Here is a 21,165-nt window from a genome sequence, read left to right on the forward strand (position 1 = left end):
TAAGGACTACTAGCCAATCAGAAGCAGAGTAGGGCGGACCCTGAAAAGCCGGTAAACACAGCTTCGGTTCAGCTGTACATGTTCCCCCTACCAGCATATCATCATGGAGTGGAGCAAGAGTTTCAGAGTGGTGAGTTATTAATCTGTAACAAAAGTATCTTTCATCCGTAAAGTTTTAACTGAGCTCTGTCTCTCCATCACACTAACAACTTCATGTCCATTAAAATTTTAACTGAGCTCTGTCTCTCCATCACAGTAACAACTTCATGTCCATTAAAATTTTAACTGAGCTCTGTCTCTACATCACAGTAACAACTTCATGTCCATTAAAATTTTAACTGAGCTCTGTCTCTACATAACAGTAACAACTTCATGTCCATTAAAATTTTAACTGACCTCTGTCTCTACATCAAAGTAACAACTTAATGTCCATTAAAATTTTAACTGAGCTCTGTCTCTACATCACAGTAACAACTTCATGTCCATTAAAATTTTAACTGAGCTCTGTCTCTACATCACAGTAACAACTTTATGTCCACTGACTGCCTGGAGGGTAGCTAGTGTTTGGAAGGGAGAGGAGAGGCAGCAGGTGGACGTCTTGTAACTGTGTGCTGCAGCTCAGAGGGTTTTTCCACCGGTGTTTTTGAGGGCGAGCCTGACACGTGTTTTTTGTGAAATCACCAGAAAGCAGAAGAAAAGGCTGGACTAAAAACGAGCTGTTTTCAAGCAGTTCAGAGCAGAGTTTTCTGTGGGAGATGGGAACTTCCTTTGGGGTTGGCTTTGGGCATTTTCACTTTGCAAACCTATATTACTCAATAAAGGTATGAATAAACTACATCTATTATATGGTATATAATGGACTTATCTTTTCCATTTTATCTATCACTGGCCAAGTCGCAATAACATGTGGTTTTACTAAATAATTAAGTAAATATAATTTCTGAAAATATCTTCCTAAAGAAACCTAATTTCTTGACTGGCTACTCTCTGCTGTCTCAGAAGACAACACCTTTTATGTTGTAACACTGAACCTTTAACAAGTCCAACAAAGTGGTGACTCTTGATCTAGCTGATTATGTCACAACATTTTCAGGATAATCTCCCAGTCATTTCAATATTTTAAGCTGTACTTAATTTTGCATGAGGGCCATCACTATTTGGAGCAAGTAGGTCATGACAAAGTGCAATGTAAGAAGGCTACAGCTGTTATTTTAATGTGTCAGGGACATGCTCAAAGTAACACATGATATTTTCTGCTACTCCTCTCATTGTCAGGTTGTAGTTACAGGTTGTGAATATTAATCAGGCTGCCACACCAAATTGTTTCTGCCCTCTCCAGAATATTAACTTATCATGAGTTAATAAAGTCTGTTTTTAGCTTTGTTACAATGCATTTTTCAGATAATCCAAATAGTTTTTTAGAGCTAGGGCAGGCAATATATTTCTTTGTTACATTTGTTGAAATTCTCTTTACATCCCGGTAGAAATCAATCAAATGCTCTGAGAAAACGAGAAAGAAAAAAATCTGTTGCTATCTCAGGCCTGAAATAAGACCAGCCAATCATTTTATTCAGGCTGAATGAGAATGTGTTTTGGGGGAGTGGCTGTAGAGGACGGTCTGAAGGGAGAGGGTTCAGAATTTCTTGGTGGATACTTACTTAGTTTCTCCAACGTTACACGAGCTTAAAGTGGTTTATTTATTTTTAGCATCAGAATTCTAAACTCTTAAGGGAACAGTTAACCCATCAATTCATCTGAAAATTTCAAAAACACCAACTTATATAAAATATATGGTTTCCATTTCGTAGTGACAGGCGGTGATGGGAGATCTTTGCGTTTTAGATAGTTGTACCTTAAGTTACTTGCAAACAACCTAATTAGATTAAAAAAGCAACTCAAAAGAAGATTCAATACTGGGTTGGGATTTGAAAACATTTCAAATCAAACCTCAATGCTAACTGTATTATTCCAGATCGAAATGATGGGCATAGAGTTATGAGAGTAATTCCAAAGTCGTAATAAATTGGAATTATCTTTTAATGTACCCGCCACTTGCTTAAACTTCACCAAGATTATTTTTTGACCAGCCCTGGAGTAAAAACCAACAGACCTGCAAACCAGTGCAACACCTCCACCATGTGTGTTCTGTTTTCATCATCAGGTTGAAAAGACTGGATCACAAAGGCCCTTTAGTTTACTGAAAGCCCCCATCACACACACAAACACACACACACACACACACACAGTAGGCTGATAGTCTGCATGAGAGCCCACTACTGGGTCCAATTAACTGTGACATGGGGACCCTCACAGTGAAAATCATGGTAAGTGAGCACCAAGACATTGACCGACACACTCACATACATACTTCTGCATGTCCACGCACATACACAGATAAAAAGCACAAAACGTACAACAGGATAAAAGAGGCTTGACATATATACAGCCAGGCGTCGAGTGAAAGGGTTTGAGTCTTAGTCCACAAATACACACAATCACACCCACAGACACCACCTACCCCCTCCCGTCACACCCCGCTTTAGAAAATCAAACTTGTTGCCTTTTTGCGCTTTACCATTCCCTCCTAGGGCCCTCATTCGCTCAAATGGCTCCACGGGAATCGATTCGCTCAACTCAATCGAAACCAAGTGTGAGGAGAAGAAGGAAAAAAAAAACGTAATCACCAAAAAACATGAATTTTCCCTAGCTTTGTTTAGCCCTATTTTTTGGGTGTACTTTGCCGATATTTCCATTCAGAGCACGCTTCGCAACAGGGCAGAGGCTCAAATGTTTGCCCACCCAAACAATGAGGGGATTTGGAGGAAGGAGAAAGTGTTATTGTTGGTGGGAGTGCAGGGACACCAGCTACCGGAAAAACACACACACACACACACACACACACACACACACACACACACACACACACACGTGAAGAATGCAGGCTACACACACACAGGCAGGCATGCTACAGTGGGCGCAAACACACATGGGCAGGTGAACAAACACACACACATTAAACAGACAAAAGCCTCATAAGAATACGAACTCTAATCTCTTTACTCTTTGTCTGCTGACACACACAAACATGCATAAATACACAGACTGGTGAAAGCTGCCAGTATTATAAGAGTGAGTGGGGATAAGTGTGTGTGTGTGTGTGTGTGTGTGTGTGTGTGTGTGCACGTGCACATCATAGAGAGATGGAGGAGGTGGGCAGTGGACCAAAGCCATCCATCTAGGGGAGTCAATAGTGCACAGCATAGGCTACAGGCTTCACAGCACCGAATGCACACTCCTGCCACACACACACACACACACACACACACACAGTGTGGTGCCCTTGTGAGGGTTACAGCTCTCAGGGTGTTAATATGGTGGAGCCCAGAGCCATCAATCTTTACCCAGCAACCTTGCTTGACCTGCCCTATGACACACACACACACACATATTATATATATATATATATATATATATATATATATATATACACACACACACACACACATATACACACATACACACATGCACAAAACACACATATTGCACAAATGCACTCTTCTCCTCTACTCATCTTCCTCACTCCCTCTTTATCTCTCCTTTGCAGACACCTGCTACAGTATGCATCACCCTAACTGATTGGCGCCTCTAAAAATGATAGCAATCATGAGGCGGCCGATGAACAGTGGACTAAAAAGGGGAATGACCATTGATTTCAATTCTCACAGGCAGTGAGTCATGGCCAGGCGTTGTACACAGGAGCTCCGACTGTAAGACAAAAGGCCGAAGCAGTCTGAGATGTGGGCCAGTCAATATTCTGAGCCAAAAAAATAAAAAACACTCACATGGAAGAGAGACACAGGCAGTGGGGTGAGCTTTATTCCAGCTGGTAGGAATCTAATGGTGTGGAGAGTGTGGGCTATTTCAATTTCAGCAGGACAACATGTCCATCTGTCCCCTAGTGTGTTTTCAATGTTCACTGTAATTTCTAAATGGCTCCCATTTAGTTTTAGGACTTCTGATCTCATGAAGACAGAGCCTTCCTAAAACTGCCTGTAGGTTGTTTTTTTCTTTGTTTGAGGTGGGCAAATCATTCTGCCAAGTCCCTGCCAAGTCCCTGCCAACTGCTGAATGAAATAAGGCATGACATTCTGTGTTAAACAACGTTATTTTGCCAGATACACTATTGGCTCTTTGTGATGTATGAATCGGAGCATCGCACTCAACTTCCAACTATGTAATGGGTTTAAAGGATAGGTTCAAATTTTTTAAAGTCTGTCTAAAGGTAGTACTCACATGCCCATACATACAGTATACTGAAACAATATTTGGTCCTTGTAATTAGTCCTCCTATTTATACTTGCCACCAAGAAAGGCCATCCTAAAGTAAGTAAGTAAACAAAGTGCTTTACTACATTAACATTCACAGAACGATATGACCACCCAAGCCTCATGAAGAAGTGAGCTAAAAGCACAGTATGTAATAAAAATGTATAATAATTACACAATAAGCAGTAAAAAATACAAAAAATACATAAACTGCAGACCATACAGGTTAACCAAGGGCCTGTCTGAACGGGTGAGTCTTTAGCTGCCTTTTGAAAACATAAGGGTGCAGACAGAGCATCCCAGAGTTTAGGTGCAACAACCTGAAAAGCTCGATCACCACAGGTCTTAACGCGAGTTTGTGGGACAGACAGCTTATTTGACCTAAGAGAGTGAGCTGATAAGAAAGGGTGTAGTAGTTCAGCCAGTTTACTGATTTTTCTTATTTAGAAAGAACGAGACCTTGTTAGCAGTCTAACATTGGTGTCAAACGATGCAGACTGATCAAGTATTAGCAGGTTGGAGTGGGCAGTAGAGGTTTAGTGTGCTAATAAGACAACTATCTGAGCTAACTAGCTAATAGCATAGCCTACAGTTAACAGCAGCGACATGTATAATAATACATCCATGACCATAGATCCACATCCATGGCACTGATAAGAAGGGCACCATGAACTGACTTCTGTGTTACAAGAGAAAAGGTACACGTTGCAACAATCCCCTGTTACGTCCCGGCCCTAATGACAAGGCGCAGCTCCTGAATGGAGTTTTAGGTTTTTTGTTTTCTGCGACTTACTGACCAATGAAAACTTGGTCAACTAAGACTCTTCTCAGCTACTAATGGTTTAGTTGACTGTTAGTGGGCAGCCCTACTAGATACCAGTAGTGGGAATTTTTGGGACACAATGCAATTCTGATTCTTGGTGTCACAATTCGATTCAAAACAGACTCTCAACTGAATAAATAGAAGGAGCACTATTATAAGGCTCTAGTGTACTGTGTGAAATCCATTTACTTTACTCATTACCTTACTCCACTGAAATACAATGCAGAACATAACTGGCAGTTAAGCTTAATGGACTGGATAGCTACTTGATTTATCTACCTCAGACTAGAGCTGGGCGATAAATTGATTTTATTAATTAATTTGATTTTATAGTTTAGGATGATGTTTAATAATGTTAATCGATTTTACCTAAACTTGGGTATTTACAGTAATAAACAGTAGTGGAAGTGAGGAATTTGATCCAAGTGGTTCTGTTTTTGCAATATCCGACCTGGAGCTTGATTGACATGGGAAACAGACATTTACATTGCCAAAGCAAGTGTGTAATAAAGACATAAAAATTAGAGTAGTGATTTTGCTATTAAAAATATACACTGATAAGTCAAAACATTGTGACCACCCGCTGGCCCACCTGTGACCACTTGCTGGTCATTATATGTAGATCTCCTTTTGCCACCAAAACAGCCCTGACCCGTAGAAGCATGGACTCCACTGTGTTCTGACACCTTCCACTCAGAACCAGTATCTACCAGTACATTTTTCAGCAGCTTGACCTACCGTAGCTCAGTAGTCTGTTGGATTGGACAATGCGGGCCAAATTTCCCTCCTCACGTGCATCAGTGAGCCTTGGCCGCCCATGACCCTGTTGCCGGTTCACCCCTTTTCTTTCCTTGGATCACTTTTAACAGGTACCCATCTCTGCAGACCATTTTGGAGATGCCCTGACCATCAGTGGCATCTAGCCATCACAATCTGACCCTTGTCAATGTCTCTCAAATCCTTACGCTTGCCCATTTTTCCTGCTTCTAACATATCAACTATGAGGACACAATGTTCACCTTCTGTGTGTCAATATATCCCACCCACTGAGAGGTGCCATGGTAACAAGATAATCAGCGTTATTCACTACACCTGTCAGTGGTCATAATGTTATGGCTGATCGCTGTATAGAAGAAAAATAGAACATTTTTAAAAAATGTAGACTTGCAGTTAAAAAATATCTATACAAATAAGTTAGAACTATATAAACACTACAACCTTTTTTAATGAATTTAAGTGTGTGTGTGTGTGTGTGTGTGTGTGTGTGTGAGAGAGAGAGAGAGAGAGAGAGACTAGGTTAACCATCACTGTCCCTCAGGTTGTGGCATGTTGACCCATATAGGGCAGCAAGACAGGCCATGTCTCCTTCTCCTAGGAGAGCTCATTTAGCTATTTGAAATGTGAGATTACACCGTTGAACTTGTAAATGCTCTTCATTTCCTTATTTTACATTGTAGGAGGAAGTGCATCTTTGTCTCAGTCTCACTGGTCGAACAGTGACCACATAATCTGTTTTCTTTTGGTTGCCATGATTTTTTGTGTCTTCCTTTTTCGACGGACAGTTTGTGGTCACTGAGCATGTACTTGGTCAAGATCTATCCCCGCTTTCCATCTCTGACAGTAGTGAGATATTCTGCCAATTCATCATTTATTTTTAAGGTCAGATAACATTCTAATCTACATGGGCTTTTAGTTAGGAAACAATATGTTGTGAAAGTTCAAAGGGTGGTGTGCCATCAGCACGCAATTCCTTTTTATCTAAACGTGAATCTGTTACAACCCTTTCAGTCAAATAGGTTTCTTTACATTGCGTTATAATTTGGTTTACTCTGATTGGTGATTGCAAAGCAGTGTTGTTGTGAGACTGAGTCAGAGTGTCTGAGAGGGGGCAGGTAGTCTCAGCACCAACTGACATGGGGGAGTCTTTGCAGGGTCAGCTGGGCTTGGAGGGATTATCAGTGGATATCTGCCCAATTCTGCTCTATATGCATTTGTTGGTGTTCTTTTGTACATGTAAAATGCATGAGTGGAGGCCATACCTCACTACCACATAGCAGAGCGCTGGATGACACACAAATATTTTAAGCCAAATTCTTTATTGGAATTTGGAAATTCTAAGCTCAACCTTTTTCTTTTAGTGCATTTACTAACAACTTGAAACTCCCTGATGTCATTATGGTTATACCAAGGGAGGTCAACTCATCCAATGTTCAATAATATGATTATTTATGGTAGGTCTGTTCTGAATATCTCTTTTTTTTACATTGAAAGCTTCCATTTCCACTTAAATGAGTAGTATTAGTAGATTGCAGTTTATGGACACACTGTTGGCAGTGGTGGTCGAACAAGTTTGAGGTGAAATGGGGAGTTGCTGAGAGCAAAGCGCTTAATCAGAGCAATAGGTTGTTATTTGTCTGATTGTTTCATGGCGGTTTTGTTCTGGGAAACAAATGAACACGGCCACACCTCCGCACTACCCTGCTCAGCTCAACCCCGCCCTCTGTCGAACAAACACACTGCAGCTATGCAGCCGTGGCACAGACTTAAAGTAGCAATGTAGCCTGGTCGCTAGTACATTTTTGTAGTTTGAGCAGCATCAAACGTTGATCTGAAATTTGAACATCAACATGCTAAACAAAGCTGGCACGCACAGCAAGGTTGACTATTGTAAACAATGTTTCTCACTTTTTGGCCCACCCGCCAGAACCTGTTGTGTATGTTCTAGTAAGCTTACCCGAACGTGCGCATAATTTACAGTAGTAGTTAATCACTGAAACACGAGAATGGTGTGAAGTCCTGTTTGTGAACCCCATGAAATTAACTATATCCCATCCTACAAATACATACCAGAGACAAACAGATAATAACTATTGTGCATAAAAAAGAATAATTGCACTTGCAGCATTTGTACTGTGAGTACAAGCAACACCTACCAGGCAGCATTGCTGTGGGCGCTGTCATCTAGGTGACAGAGCAGCTCCAGGGTTTGGGGGTTGTGGGTGGAATCGTCAGGTGACTCATGACTTCCTGTCTCCCAATCAGAAGGCATCCGCCATACTGCCGCACACGACACCACTCTGCTGTCACTGGCTGGAGGAGCACAACACACAAACACACACAGTCATTCACAGATTGTTAAGAGTACAGTCAGAGTGTGTGTGTGTGTGTGTGTGTGTGGTGGACAGGCACTGATGCGGTGACGTGTATACACTTTCCTCCAAATCCACATCACAAATGAGTTCGTTTGGCACATCCACACCAGAGCCAGAGTTGTTAATTGGAACCAGTGGAGTAAAATGTAAAATTGATACAGTAATTGGACTAAAAGTTTGAAGCTGGAGGGCATAGCCATTCACAGAGTGAAAGAGAGAGAGAAAGCAGGAGGAGAGAGAGAGAGAAAACAGAGAGAGCAAAAGAGCCTAATTTCTTTTTGGTGTAGATATTGACAGTGTGTGGGCAGGCGTTGGGCTATGAAGCACTGGCGTTAGGCCTATTTGTCAAATTAAAAAGCAACGTGGTGCGAGTCCACAGGCTCTTGAGTGGTTTTAGACAACCTTGCACTTGGAGTAAGTGGGCCAGCAATCATCTTGAACAAAAGCCTTTTCTTGCTCACATATTAGAGTGCTGGTGGGAGGTGGTATGGAAACGCCATATGAACACTCTTGTGTGTTTGTATGTATATATTTATGTGTGTGTGGGGTGTGCAGCAGTGCATAGAGGGCTGTCTGAGCTTCAGCGTGGTCCAGAGTGGCTGTCATCCTGTGAACTCGAGCATGCAGAACTCAGCTGACAGAGAGCGAGAGACAGGGAAAAAAAGAGAGGGAGCGAGGGGAGAGGGCAGTGGAGGGTTATGTCTGCCCCTAAAGGCCTACAGTACACTCTGCCTCAACCTCCCCATACCTCATCTGACATGGCTATCTGCTCCTGTGATGCAACACGCTAGCCACACTTGCACACCTTCTATACTTGTGAGAACCATTATTAACATAGTGCATTCCTTAGCCCCAAAGCATTAAAGGCTAAGTTCAGTATTTTTCCACCTGGACCCTTTTTTCCCGCCATGTATTTGTGTTTGTGACTAACTGGGACAACATTTTATTACAGTGCTAGTTTTTGCCACTGACAGGCTTAAATTTTTACAAATTTAATTTATATGCTAGTTTTAATCATACATCCAACGTATGCAAAAATCTGTGTTAATGATAAGGAAGACTCCTTATCACCCTTTTGCTCATTAAAGGTACAGTAGTATTTTTTGTCAAAACTATGGCTGTAGTATGGCTGTGTCAACTGAGAGGGTTATGGAGGGTGTTAAAACATGATAGTTTATCAGGGATGCTTGACGCTGGTTCTTCTTCTTGTAACAGCTGAAATATAAAATGTCAAAGTCAACGTCATGTCTTTGTCTGTCCTATTGCACCCGATCGTTTTTTTTTTTTCAGTGCAGCAAACCAAAAACCATTTATGAAGTTGTACAATTTGAAGAAAACCTTCCATAAAAGCATAGATGATGTAAAAGTGACCTTCAAAGATTTTCTCCTGCCTGACAGCGACTTTTCAGCCGCTGCTATTATCCCTCATGTGGGTCATCATGTCCACACATTAGTATTGATCCTATCAAAGTCTGAACATGACTTCTAACACAGTTGCTACCGGCGAAGACAGACTGGCGGTTATTGATCACCTGTTAAAGACTTATTATATGTGTTATAATTCTCAACAACTGCATGAGGTCATTAGATGGACGAGACAAACAGTATTTATATAAAAATGGACACAGACAGAAAAACAAAAAACAAAGAAAAAAATGAATGGAGCCAGAGACAGAAGGAAACAGTAGGACTCACTTTTGTTATAGCAGGTGGTAAGCACAGCCTTATCTGCCGGACTGGTGCCAATGTGCCATATCTCTCCAGCTTGGTGCAGAAGGACATTCTTATTAATGATGTTATTCTCATCATCAAAGTCAATGATGTGGATCTGAAAGAAAAGCAGAAACAGAGAGGAGAAATGTGTTGAGGATGAAGCTGCATGCACCTCCCTCCACACACACCAGCCGCAGTTCAAAGCTCCACTCACTTCTCTGATTCCCCCCAAAAAGATTCCTGATTCCTCTCTTTTTTTTTTTTTTAATATGACAGTAAACGTAATTTCAAGGCAGGCATCTCTTTGGTTCTTTATTCCCCTGTCAACTTCATACGGCTGAAGACTTTTCATCTTGATTTGGCCTTTAAAGCGACGATTAAGACACTTTTAGAAGTCACACTGGATTCATGGGAGTTCTGCATTTGACAAGCTGGGGGAGTCAGAGGAAAACATACAACAACAAAGGAAATAAAAAAAATAAATAAAACTCCATTCCATCTTTTTTGTTTTTGACAAATGGCCCTGCTAATAAGGGCTGGGGATGAGGTGCATTATCCAAGAGAGATTTTCTGTGAAAGGGCTTTAATTGTGTACTTTTTAAAAAAACATTTCTTATAAGCAAACCTTTGGCAGCAGCACGATAATTCAGCTAGAGCTGAGCATACTCTAATTTCACATGTCTAATTTTGATCTGCATAGTGTTTAACTTATTAGTTAAGTACAATATGGCACATGAGTGTGCCAGCAACAATACAGAATAGATGTCCTTCCCACATTATTAATAGAATGTAACCTTGTCTGCAGTCTTAATGGACCATTCAATGGCAAAAAAAACAAATGTCTACTAAAAAACCAAATGGTGTCCTGTAGATGGAAAAACTAACACCGATAGTGTAGAAATCATGAGATGCACCTTGCACAAATATAATGCAAAAGGGCCATTGAAGTTCCTCTCAGTGGAGAACATGGTGTCCCTTATGAAGCATTTCTTGGTGTTTTACGGGTAAATGTAAAAATGCTTTTTAATTCCAAGGGACTCATATGAAAACATGTCATGATTATTCAAAAAAATATAGTTGTTTGGCCAGTCATTGAAGAGATGAATGAAAGAACAGCCCAAAGAGCTGAAATTCAAGGCACGCTGCAAAATACCTGTTTTTGCATGTTTCAAAGGAACAGTTAAACCTTTTTGGGAAATACTCCTACCTTGCTTTCTTTCCATGAGTGAGATAAGAAGATAGATACTACTCGCCTGTCTGTGTGTTGAGTTTGGAGCTGGAGCCGAGAGCCAATTAGCCTAACACCATTAAAGCTCACTAATTAACACATACTTCAACTCTTTAATCTGTACACAAAAACAGAAATGTAAAACCGACAATTTGTATTTTTGGGGGGGGGGAAATACGTGCTAAAACATTCTTGGCAAACAAAAGGTGGGTGAAGTGACTTCCGGTTTCATTGCATTCCTTTTGAATCAAGCTGCTTCATCGCGGCTGAAATCTTACTATTGCTCAAAATAAGCAAATAAGCAAAGCAAGTATTGTTTTCGTATCAGTATTGAAACTCAAAGCAACACTAGCAGCTTGACAAAACTTCTTAACTCAAGGTCCACTTATTGGTTTGCCAGGAACTGCAAGATGTGGTTGAAAGCTCTGGATAGACAAAATGTCAATGCTGAGTAGATTTTGAAGATTTTTCAGGCTCAAGAATAAACTCAGTCAGCACAAACACTGTATTACTAGGTTACACCTTAGCATAGTAACTGCTGCTTTTAGCCTTATTTTTCCTGGTTTCAGTTTACTATTTTTTCCTGTCCAATTTTAATCTTCATGATCAATGGTAATGAAAAAGATGCGTAGACTACTTTACAGCATAAGGCACCAGAAATACTTACAAGTTTCCTTCCTTCCTTCTTGGTGAAATGCTGAGGCCTCAGCTACACTTGAGAACACAATCAACAGCTGTCTCGGCTTCAAGTTCAACAAACAAGCTAAACTTTTATCCATAAGAAGTTAATAGAAATTCCTCCTTACTGAGCTCTTTTCATTAGATGGAAATCTATTCTATGAGGGCCCTCGATTGAATGCAGTTCAGGGCCTACAATGCAGTAAAACAGTGAGGGTCTCAAGGTTTGATCAGACAATTAATGCCGGTTTCTCCCATAAGAGAGACACTTACAGCACCTTGGGGGACCGTTAATGGGGTTGCACTGGACAATAACTCCTGCTAGGCACTTCCACCCCCCTTCCCTGTACTACTTTTACAGGCTAAACAAGAGGATGAAAGGAGGAAGAGGAGGAGGAGAAGAAGAGCATCGGAGCGGCAGCATCCTTCAGCCTCCTCAAAGTCAGCTAGGCAGCTATTAACCTTGGGTTGGACTGCATCGAGCAAAAAATTATTACGCAAAGTTATAATTTTATGGTAGTGGGGGAGCGGTACAAATAAATTCAGGCTGGCGGGACAGGGTAATTGGAGGGCCTAGTAATAGGGTCCCCCCGAATGAACCCAGGTGTGAGGGGAGAGAGAAGTTCCAGCCCTCCTCCCCCAGGTGATTTATCCCTCATTCTTGCAGGCCTGGGGAGTGACTCATAGCCTTCAGCCACTTGGGCACCCAGCCCAGCACTTTTAATTATGTGCCGATGGTAGGAGGAATTGAGGCAGCGAGGAGGAGAGGAGGAAGATTGGGAAGAAGGGTTAAGGGAGGGATAAAGCCAAGCTGGCTCGTGGACCGCACTTCAGGGGCCTCTCCGCTAAAGCTCTTTAGCCGTACAGATGACAGTAAGCAGGGCGGAGGAGTAGCGAGCGGGTGAGAGGTGCCAAGCTCGGGCGCTTTATCTCGTTAGCAGCCTTAAATGCCATGCCGACGTGCCCTCCGATTTGTCATTCCAGCTATTGGTCTCTGAGGGATTTGAGAGGTGCTCTGCGAGTTAAGGGAGACATTTCCACCCTGCATTATGCTTAATGGGAGGTGGAGAGGCCAGCAGGCTTATGGATACAGCAGAAGCATTCAGGGCTGAAATGCCAATTGGAAAAACATTTTTCACATTGCAAGTTCAAACCTAGATGAACTGAGCTAACCAATGTTGGCCAGCAAACGTATGCGGAGGGGAAAAGACAATGAGCTTCATGAATAAAATGGACTGCCTCAGATTCAAATGTAGGGTCATCTCAAAGAACATGACCTAAAACATGAATAATGATTCCCATTACATTTGACAGCTTCGAATGCTCTTTGACATTGGTATCTGAAAAACAGAGCACAGGTCAGTAAAGTATATTATTTACAATTTGAAAATAAACAGAATTCTGTTGTTAAAGTGCATAACTTTAATAAAGCATGTGTATTATAAATTAAAAATAAGGTAGCAGCAACAAGTAATAGCAATCCATTCACAACTAAGTGTGAGTAACAGCGAGCTTGCAGGTTCTTTGCATGCCACACTGTGCTATATGAATCTAATTTTGGGTCCCAATCTGTGTCAGACTGCACAATATTAATTTTGAGAGGTTAATGTGCCATGAATGCATGTTGAATGGTAGTGCTACTAAAAGGTAACAGTAAAGGTACTTTGTCACATACACGTAGTGAAATTCATCCTCTGCATTTAAACTATTCCTGAAGGGAGCAGTGGGCAGCCACTGTACAGCCCGGGGACCAACTCCAGATTAAAATACAGTGCCAGGTCAAACGGCACTGACTGGAGAACCTACCTAACATGTTTTTGATGGTGGAGGAAACCGGAGCACCCGGAGGAAACCCACACAGAAAGGCTGAGTCGGCCGTGCTGTGTAAATGGTTGAAAATAATTCTTCCGTTCTCACATTTCAAAAATTCACCAAATCAAAAACAAGTTTAGCTGCAGTGCTTGCACAGTGTCTCCTTAAAGGTCTGTAATATTTAGGAGGATCTATTGACAGAAATGCAATATAAGATCCATAACTATGTTTTCAGTGGTGTGTAAAGACCTTTCACAATTACCCTTTATGTTTTTTTATTTCCTTAGAATGAGCCATTTCAATACACCAGGGGGTCCTGTAACATGGAAGTCACTATGTTGCGCCGCCATGTTTCTACAAGAGGAAGAAGGAAAAAGAAGTAGTACTAGTAGTAGTAGTTTTCTGGTTTATTAGAAGTAAGAAAAGAAGTGAAATTTGGACAAATAGAGGACCACACGTATTATTTGGCATTAGCACGTATTTAGCATTTAGCACGCTTTAGCACGTAGCATTTAGAGCCAACAGAGCGTGTCGGGCACTGTAGGTTCTCCTATGCGCTTGGAAAAGGAAGGGTGAGCAATCAGGTTGCAATTTGCAACCTTCAGCACTAGATGCCACTAAAACACACTGAACCTTTGTCTATGAAGATTCTCAGTCATCCAGGTCATAGTTATCCAACGAAGGTTAAAGTCAAGGGCAACTGGACTTGGTTGAAGATACTGGAAGACGTTTCGTCCCTCATCCAAAGGACTTCTTCAGTTCTGATTGACTGGCAGGGAAACTCAGCTATTTAACCTCAGTGGGGTCGTTGGCCCGGGTCATCATCCCGGGTCATCGATACCGCTGGTTCGTTAGTGTTCCTGGTTGCTGTAACGACAGTCGTTAGGACTACCGGTGGCCAAGACTGAACGACCATCGTTGGTATCTTCACCTGAGGCCAAGAGGTTACGTTTGTTGAGTTTCCTGGGAAGTGATGAAAGGACAGCATTGTAAGCGGGGGATAAGTGGTGGCGTAGACCCCCTCCCCTGTTCAGTGACGGCTTCTCAACCCTGGTGTAGATGGCTTCCTTGACACCTCTTTCAAACCATCCATCTTCTCTGTCTAAAATGTGCACCTGGTGGTCCTCAAACGAGTGTCCTCTGTCCTTCAGATGTAAGTAGACTGCAGAGTCTTGACCTGAGGAGTTGGCCCTTCTGTGTTGAGCCATGCGTTTGTGTAGTGGTTGTTTAGTCTCCCCAATATACAGGTCTGTGCAGGCCGATTATCAGCAGCATTAACTCGGTCACCTACAACATTGCCAAACACGTTTCTACCATCTTAGCTCCTTTAGTGGGAAACACGCCTCACCACGTCCAAAACTCTATTGACTTTGTAAACAAAGTTCGAGGACTAAAACTGGATCCAGATGAAACCATGGTATCCTATGACGTGACTTCCTTGTTCACCTGCATCCCCACCATAGAGGCAGTCGAAACCGGCTTCTACGAGACAACACCCTGTACAACAGAACCAGCCTCAGCCCTGACCAGATCTGTAAATTAGTCAGTCTCTGTCTAAACACCACCTACTTCCAGTACAATGGAGGATTCTACAGACAGAAGCATGGCTGTGCCATGGGCTCACCGGTATCCCCGATTGTGGCAAACATCTACATGGAAGAAGTGGAGAATAAAGCCCTCAGCTCCTTCAGAGGAATAGCACCGAGCCACTGGTACAGATATGTGGACGACACCTGGGTCAAAATTAAAAGCCAGGAAGTGCAAGCCTTCACAGAACACATCAACTCTGTGGACAGTAATATCAAGTTCACACGAGAAGATGTTCACAACAACAGTTTGGCCTTCCTGGACTGCGCTGTAAACATTGAAGAGGACAGGAGCCTGCAGATTGGTGTTTACAGAAAACCCACACACACAGACCAATACCTACTCGATTCACACCACCCACTGGAGCACAAGCTAGGGGTCATGAGAACACTGCACCACAGAGCGGAAAACATACCAACAAGCGCCCAAGCCAGAGAGAAGGAACAGAAACACCTGAAGGGGGCACTTACAGCCTGTGGATACCCTAAATGGACCTTTGTGAAAACAGCCATAAGATCTAAGTAGAACAAAACTACAGGGGAGGAGGAAAAGAAAGTCAAACGCAACAACATTGTGATTCCATACATGTCTGGAGTATCAGAGAAACTCAGGAGGATTTTCAACAAACACAACATCCCTGTGTTTTTTAAACCCAAGAACACACTAAGACAGATGCTGGTCCACCCCAAAGACCGCACACCCAAACACAAGAAAAGCAATCTAGTGTATGCGGTCCAATGCAGTGAGGAATGCACAGACCTGTATATTGGGGAGACTAAACAACCACTACACAAACGCATGGCTCAACACAGAAGGGCCAACTCCTCAGGTCAAGACTCTGCAGTCTACTTACATCTGAAGGACAGAGGACACTCGTTTGAGGACCACCAGGTGCACATTTTAGACGTTTTTTAGACATTTTAGAGAAGATGGATGGTTTGAAAGAGGTGTCAAGGAAGCCATCTACACCCAGGTTGAGAAGCCGTCATTGAACAGGGGAGGGGGTCTACGCCACCACTTATCCCCCACTTACAATGCTGTCCTTTCATCACTTCCCAGGAAACTCAACAAACATAACCTCTTGGCCTCAGGTGAAGATACCAACGATGGTCGTTCAGTCTTGGCCACCGGCAGTCTGTTGTTACAGCAACCAGGAACACTAACGAACCAGCGGTATCGATGACCCGGGATAACGACCCCACTGAGGTCAAATAGCTGAGTTTCCCTGCCAGTCAGTCAGAACTGAAGAAGTCCTTTGGATGAGGGACGAAACGTCTTCCAGTATCTTCAACCAAGTCCAGTTGCCCTTGATTTTAACCTTCGTTGGATACACTGAACCTTTAAAATAAAATGGTGTTTTCAATTTTGCATTGGCCCGTATATTCTGCATGCTTTCATGCTCTAGTACAATTAGTTGGTTTGTAGATTTGTAGTCGGAAAAGGAGTCGCTCCACCACATCTAGGTTAATACTTGATCCGAATGGTCACACTAAAAGCCTGCCGTTAAAGCTGTCTCTGACTGCCTCCTGAAGATCTCTCAAAGAATGTCTTTTACACGTCTTTGTAGTCTTGACACAATTTATTGACAATGGCACAAAATTTGGGACAGTCTCTCCTCAAAGACACTTGTGGTATTACTATCAGTTGTACATACACAAAGTGGACGAGGAAGTTTTATGAACATTTCAAAAAAGTTTGAGAAAGATGTTCAAACAATGGCTACTATCATACCTCAACACACCCAACAAATCAGTGCGTAAACGGGAGTGACTGTCCAATTGTTTCAGAAAGCTACAATAAAGTAAAATAAATAAAGCATACTGAAGAATTTTGATGATGTGTCTAGGCTAAGCTTCTAAATTGCTGCGATCTAAATTGGCAGTCAGCAGATGATTCTAACAGTTAGTGCCTTATTAAACTTGAAAAGAAATAGTTTGTACAACATCTTTGGAAGGCAAATGGGTTTAAACATGTTCCGAATGGCCACACTCGAAAGCGGGGTGAAAAGTCGGCCGTCACAGTGATGAGCAGACGTGATTTTGTTTAAATATAAGGGATAATGGCGCACATTTTCAGAGGTGCAATGACAAACACAAGGTGGTAAGTCTTGGGCACACAGACTGTGTGGGCGCCTCATAGCGCACCTGCTATTTGGGCTTGTGTGTGCGGCAGCGTAAAGTGAAAAAGGGCTCAATGTAGGTGAATATATATCGGAGGGTGTGGTGATTAATAAAGGTGATTAATAAATATGCTCTCAGCCAGTGAAATCAATGGTCTCATCAGTCTTAAACAGCAATCACAGTGACGCATGACGACAATAGCTCGACAAACGATCAATCTGCCTCTCCAGGAAATCATGTTATTTTCTGGATGGTACAGAGCAGAAAGATGTGAACACAAAGCTCCACAAATCTGCAGTCAAAGGCAGATGGTGCATTTTTTAACAGTTAATTAGTACAATGATGATGGAAACAAATAAGCCTAATAAAAATGGTTTTGTAAAATTGTTTATAGGATCACTTTTCATAAAGTATGAAGCAGCTGTGGATAACAGGTACTGTAAGAATCAATCAAATTCATTTATTGATAAGCAGACTGATTCACCGGGGATTATTAAAAACATTTGGTGCAGATTTAAGCACGTTCAATGGCTTGAGGTTTATTTACACTTTAAGGATTATTCTGTAATTATAGTGCATTTGCTCAGAGAATAGAGTTTGCTCTTGTTGACAAATATCACTAGTGTTGTAGTCAAGACTGCCCAAACCCAGACAGAGATAAGACCAAGACTTTTAGGGGCTGAGACCGAGTAGAGACCAAGGCTGAGGGACCGAGTCAAGACCAAGACCAGTTTCCCACATTACATGACACACAATAAAACATGGAACGAGATCATAGGTACTTCTCAAATTGATCTGAAAGATCCATTTTCCCATTAAAACACCCACATACAAACAATCGCCATCGCAGGGAAGGTTACTTTCATTAACAGGAATTTTTAATTAGGGTTATTGGTTTCATTTGAAGCAATACGTTTTACATCCAATCAAAATTAGGATGTTAACGAATAAATCAGACGATGCACAAGCAATTTATTGATATTCCCAAAGTTATGGTCTTGACTGGTCTTGACATAAAATCCTGAGTCCTCAATGTCCGAGACCGAGATGACACCGAGTACAAATGACCGCATGGTCATGGTCACTGGTCGTTGCGCCACCACAAAAACAAGGTCCAGGGACTTCAATAAGTGAATCTGAATGAGTATCAGGAGCACAGTGCAATCTAGGACGACCAAACATTTCACAATACTACTTTCACTACTGTCAACTTTCATCTGAGAACATCATAAAACTGCATGGTCTATAATTATCTTAAAGCAAACAGATAATGAACAAATGAGCAATGAGCACCTTCATTACTACGTAAATCTAATAATTGTACTAAGATTAGATTAACACCGATATTTAAGAATCTGCCTCTCTGGTGTTCTTGTTTTTCAGCTCTGTGGTCATGACAGGGTGGAGGAAAGTGTTAAGAGGAGTACATTAAGCTACTGACAGTGAGTAATAAGAAATCACACAGATCGACTGGGATGCATTGTCACCATTCCCAACAAGCTCTGCATTAGACTCGCTACACAAGACTTGGATTGAACTGCGTCTGCGTTCAGTGCCAGACCGTTTTCACACTGAAGTCTGCCAGAAATGAGGCTTGGTTTTTTTTTCAAGGGAGAAATCTCTCTCTGCCTCTCTTCCTCCCTCTCTCTCACAGAGAGCTAATTATTTCTCCCCCCGTTTAGAGCCAACTGTTTCTGTCATCTGTCTCTGTAATGACCTCTGCAAGATGTGAATGCATGCACACACACAGACAAACAAACACACTCACAGCACAAAACCTTCAACAGTCACACACACACACACACCTTTGCAGAGAAACCATACATATACACACACAAAACATGGATACACATGTAACAATTCTACCTATTATTTAGGATGCCACTAGCTTGAGTGTATTTGATAAATGGGGGCCAGACTGAGGCTGTCTCTCCTGAGCTTTAAAAGGTGGTCCCAAATAGTGCCGAAACATAGCTGATAATTGATTGATTAATCATTGACACATCCGGGTCAATTCATTCACAAGGATTTTTATAATTGAATAATACTCACACAATTAGTTGTGTCAATTAATTGGGACCAGTGTTTTCTGATATTTTATAGAGCAAACAATCCAGCTTCTCAAATGTGAGGATTTGCTGCTTTTCTCTCATTTATATTATCCCTATACAGTGAGGGAAAAAAATGATTTGCTCCCCTGCTGATTTTCTACGTTTGCCCACTGAAAAAGAAATTATCAGTCAATAATTTTAGTGGTAGGTTTATTTGAACAGTGAGAGACAGAATAACAACAAAAAAAATCCAGATAAATGCCTGTCAAAAATGTTATAAATTAATTTGCATTTTAGTGAGTGAAATAAGTATTTGACCCCCTCTCAATCAGAAAGATCACCGTCTCCCAGGTTTCTTTTATACAGGTAACGAGCTGAGATTAGGAGCACACTCTTAAAGGGAGTGCTGCTAATCACGTTAGCACATGTACAGGCCCGTCTGAAGTTTGCCAATGAACATCTGAATGATTCAGAGGAGAACTGGGTCAAAGTGTTGTGGTCAGATGAGCTCTTTAACATCAACTCAACTCGCCGTGTTTGGAGAAGGAGGAACGCTGCCTATAACCCCAAGAATACCATCCCCACCGTCAAACATGGAGGTGGAAACATGATGCTTTGGGGGTGTTTTTATGCTAAGGGGACAGGACTACTTCACCGCAACAAAGGGACGATGGACGAGGCCATGTACCGTCAAATCTTGGGGGGGGGACCTCCTTCGCTCAGCCAGGGCATTGAAAATGGGTCGTGGATGGGTAATCCAGCAGGACAATGACCCAAAACACACAGCCAATGCAACAATGGAATGGCTCGAGAAGAAGCATATTTAGGACTTGGAGAGACCTTAATCCCATAGAAAATCTGTGGAGGAAGCTGAAGGTTCAAGTTGCCAGACGTCGTCCTCAAAACTATAATGACTTAAGAGAAGATCTGCAAAGAGGAGTGGAACAGCATCCCTCCTGAGATATGTGCCACCTGGTGGCCAACTACAAGAAACATCTGACCTCTGTGACTGCCAACAATGGTTTTTCCACCAAGTACTAAGTCATGTTGTGCAGAGGGGTCAAATACTTATTTCACTCATTAAAATGCAAATCAATTTATAACATTTTTGACATGCATTTTTCAGATTTTTTCTCACTGTTCAAATAAACCTACCACTAAAATTATAGACTGATAATTTCTTTGTCATTGGGCAAACGGACAAAATCAGCAGGGGATCAAATAATTTTTCCCCCCACTGTATATCAAATAAATATTGGGTTGTTTGGACAAATTAAACAAACTGAGGAAATTTTGATAGGCACTGTTTTACTATATTCTAACATTTTGTAATAAATAAGTCTTTTAGAGCTGCAACTAAGAATTATTTTCATTTTTAATAATTCAGTTGAATCTCTCTTTTCGAATTGTAAGGAAAAAGCATAAAAAGTAAACACCAATCACGACTTTCCAAATTCCAAGGTTATGTCTTTTCATCCTGCTTGTAAAGTTCAAGTAATATATTCAATTAACAGTAATACAAAGCAGGACGTGTTAAGATTTAAGTGGCTGCCAGCATCAAATATTTAACATTTCTTCATTAACTGATTATCAAAACTGTCGGAAATTATTTTTCTAATAATTGTTTCAGCACTAAATGAACCAACTAAAATCAAAAGTAATACTGTCAGATTAA

At 41.6% G+C, this 21,165-nt stretch overlaps 1 protein-coding gene across 3 annotated transcripts in view; it reads right to left on the minus strand.

Annotated features, from left to right (window-relative positions):
- Positions 1-21,165, minus strand: part of eipr1 (EARP complex and GARP complex interacting protein 1) — a 73,071-nt gene that overhangs the window by 48,627 nt on the left and 3,279 nt on the right. For all 3 annotated transcript variants that reach the window (XM_046061878.1, XM_046061879.1, XM_046061877.1), the window contains exons 3-4: positions 9,997-10,129; positions 8,083-8,239 (exon numbers count right to left, since the gene is read on the minus strand). In XM_046061878.1, the coding sequence (XP_045917834.1) occupies positions 8,083-8,239; positions 9,997-10,129 (290 nt within the window). The remainder of the gene's footprint in view (positions 1-8,082; positions 8,240-9,996; positions 10,130-21,165) is intronic.

This window comes from Micropterus dolomieu, linkage group LG11, assembly GCF_021292245.1.
Source record: "Micropterus dolomieu isolate WLL.071019.BEF.003 ecotype Adirondacks linkage group LG11, ASM2129224v1, whole genome shotgun sequence".
Lineage (NCBI taxonomy): Eukaryota > Metazoa > Chordata > Actinopteri > Centrarchiformes > Centrarchidae > Micropterus > Micropterus dolomieu.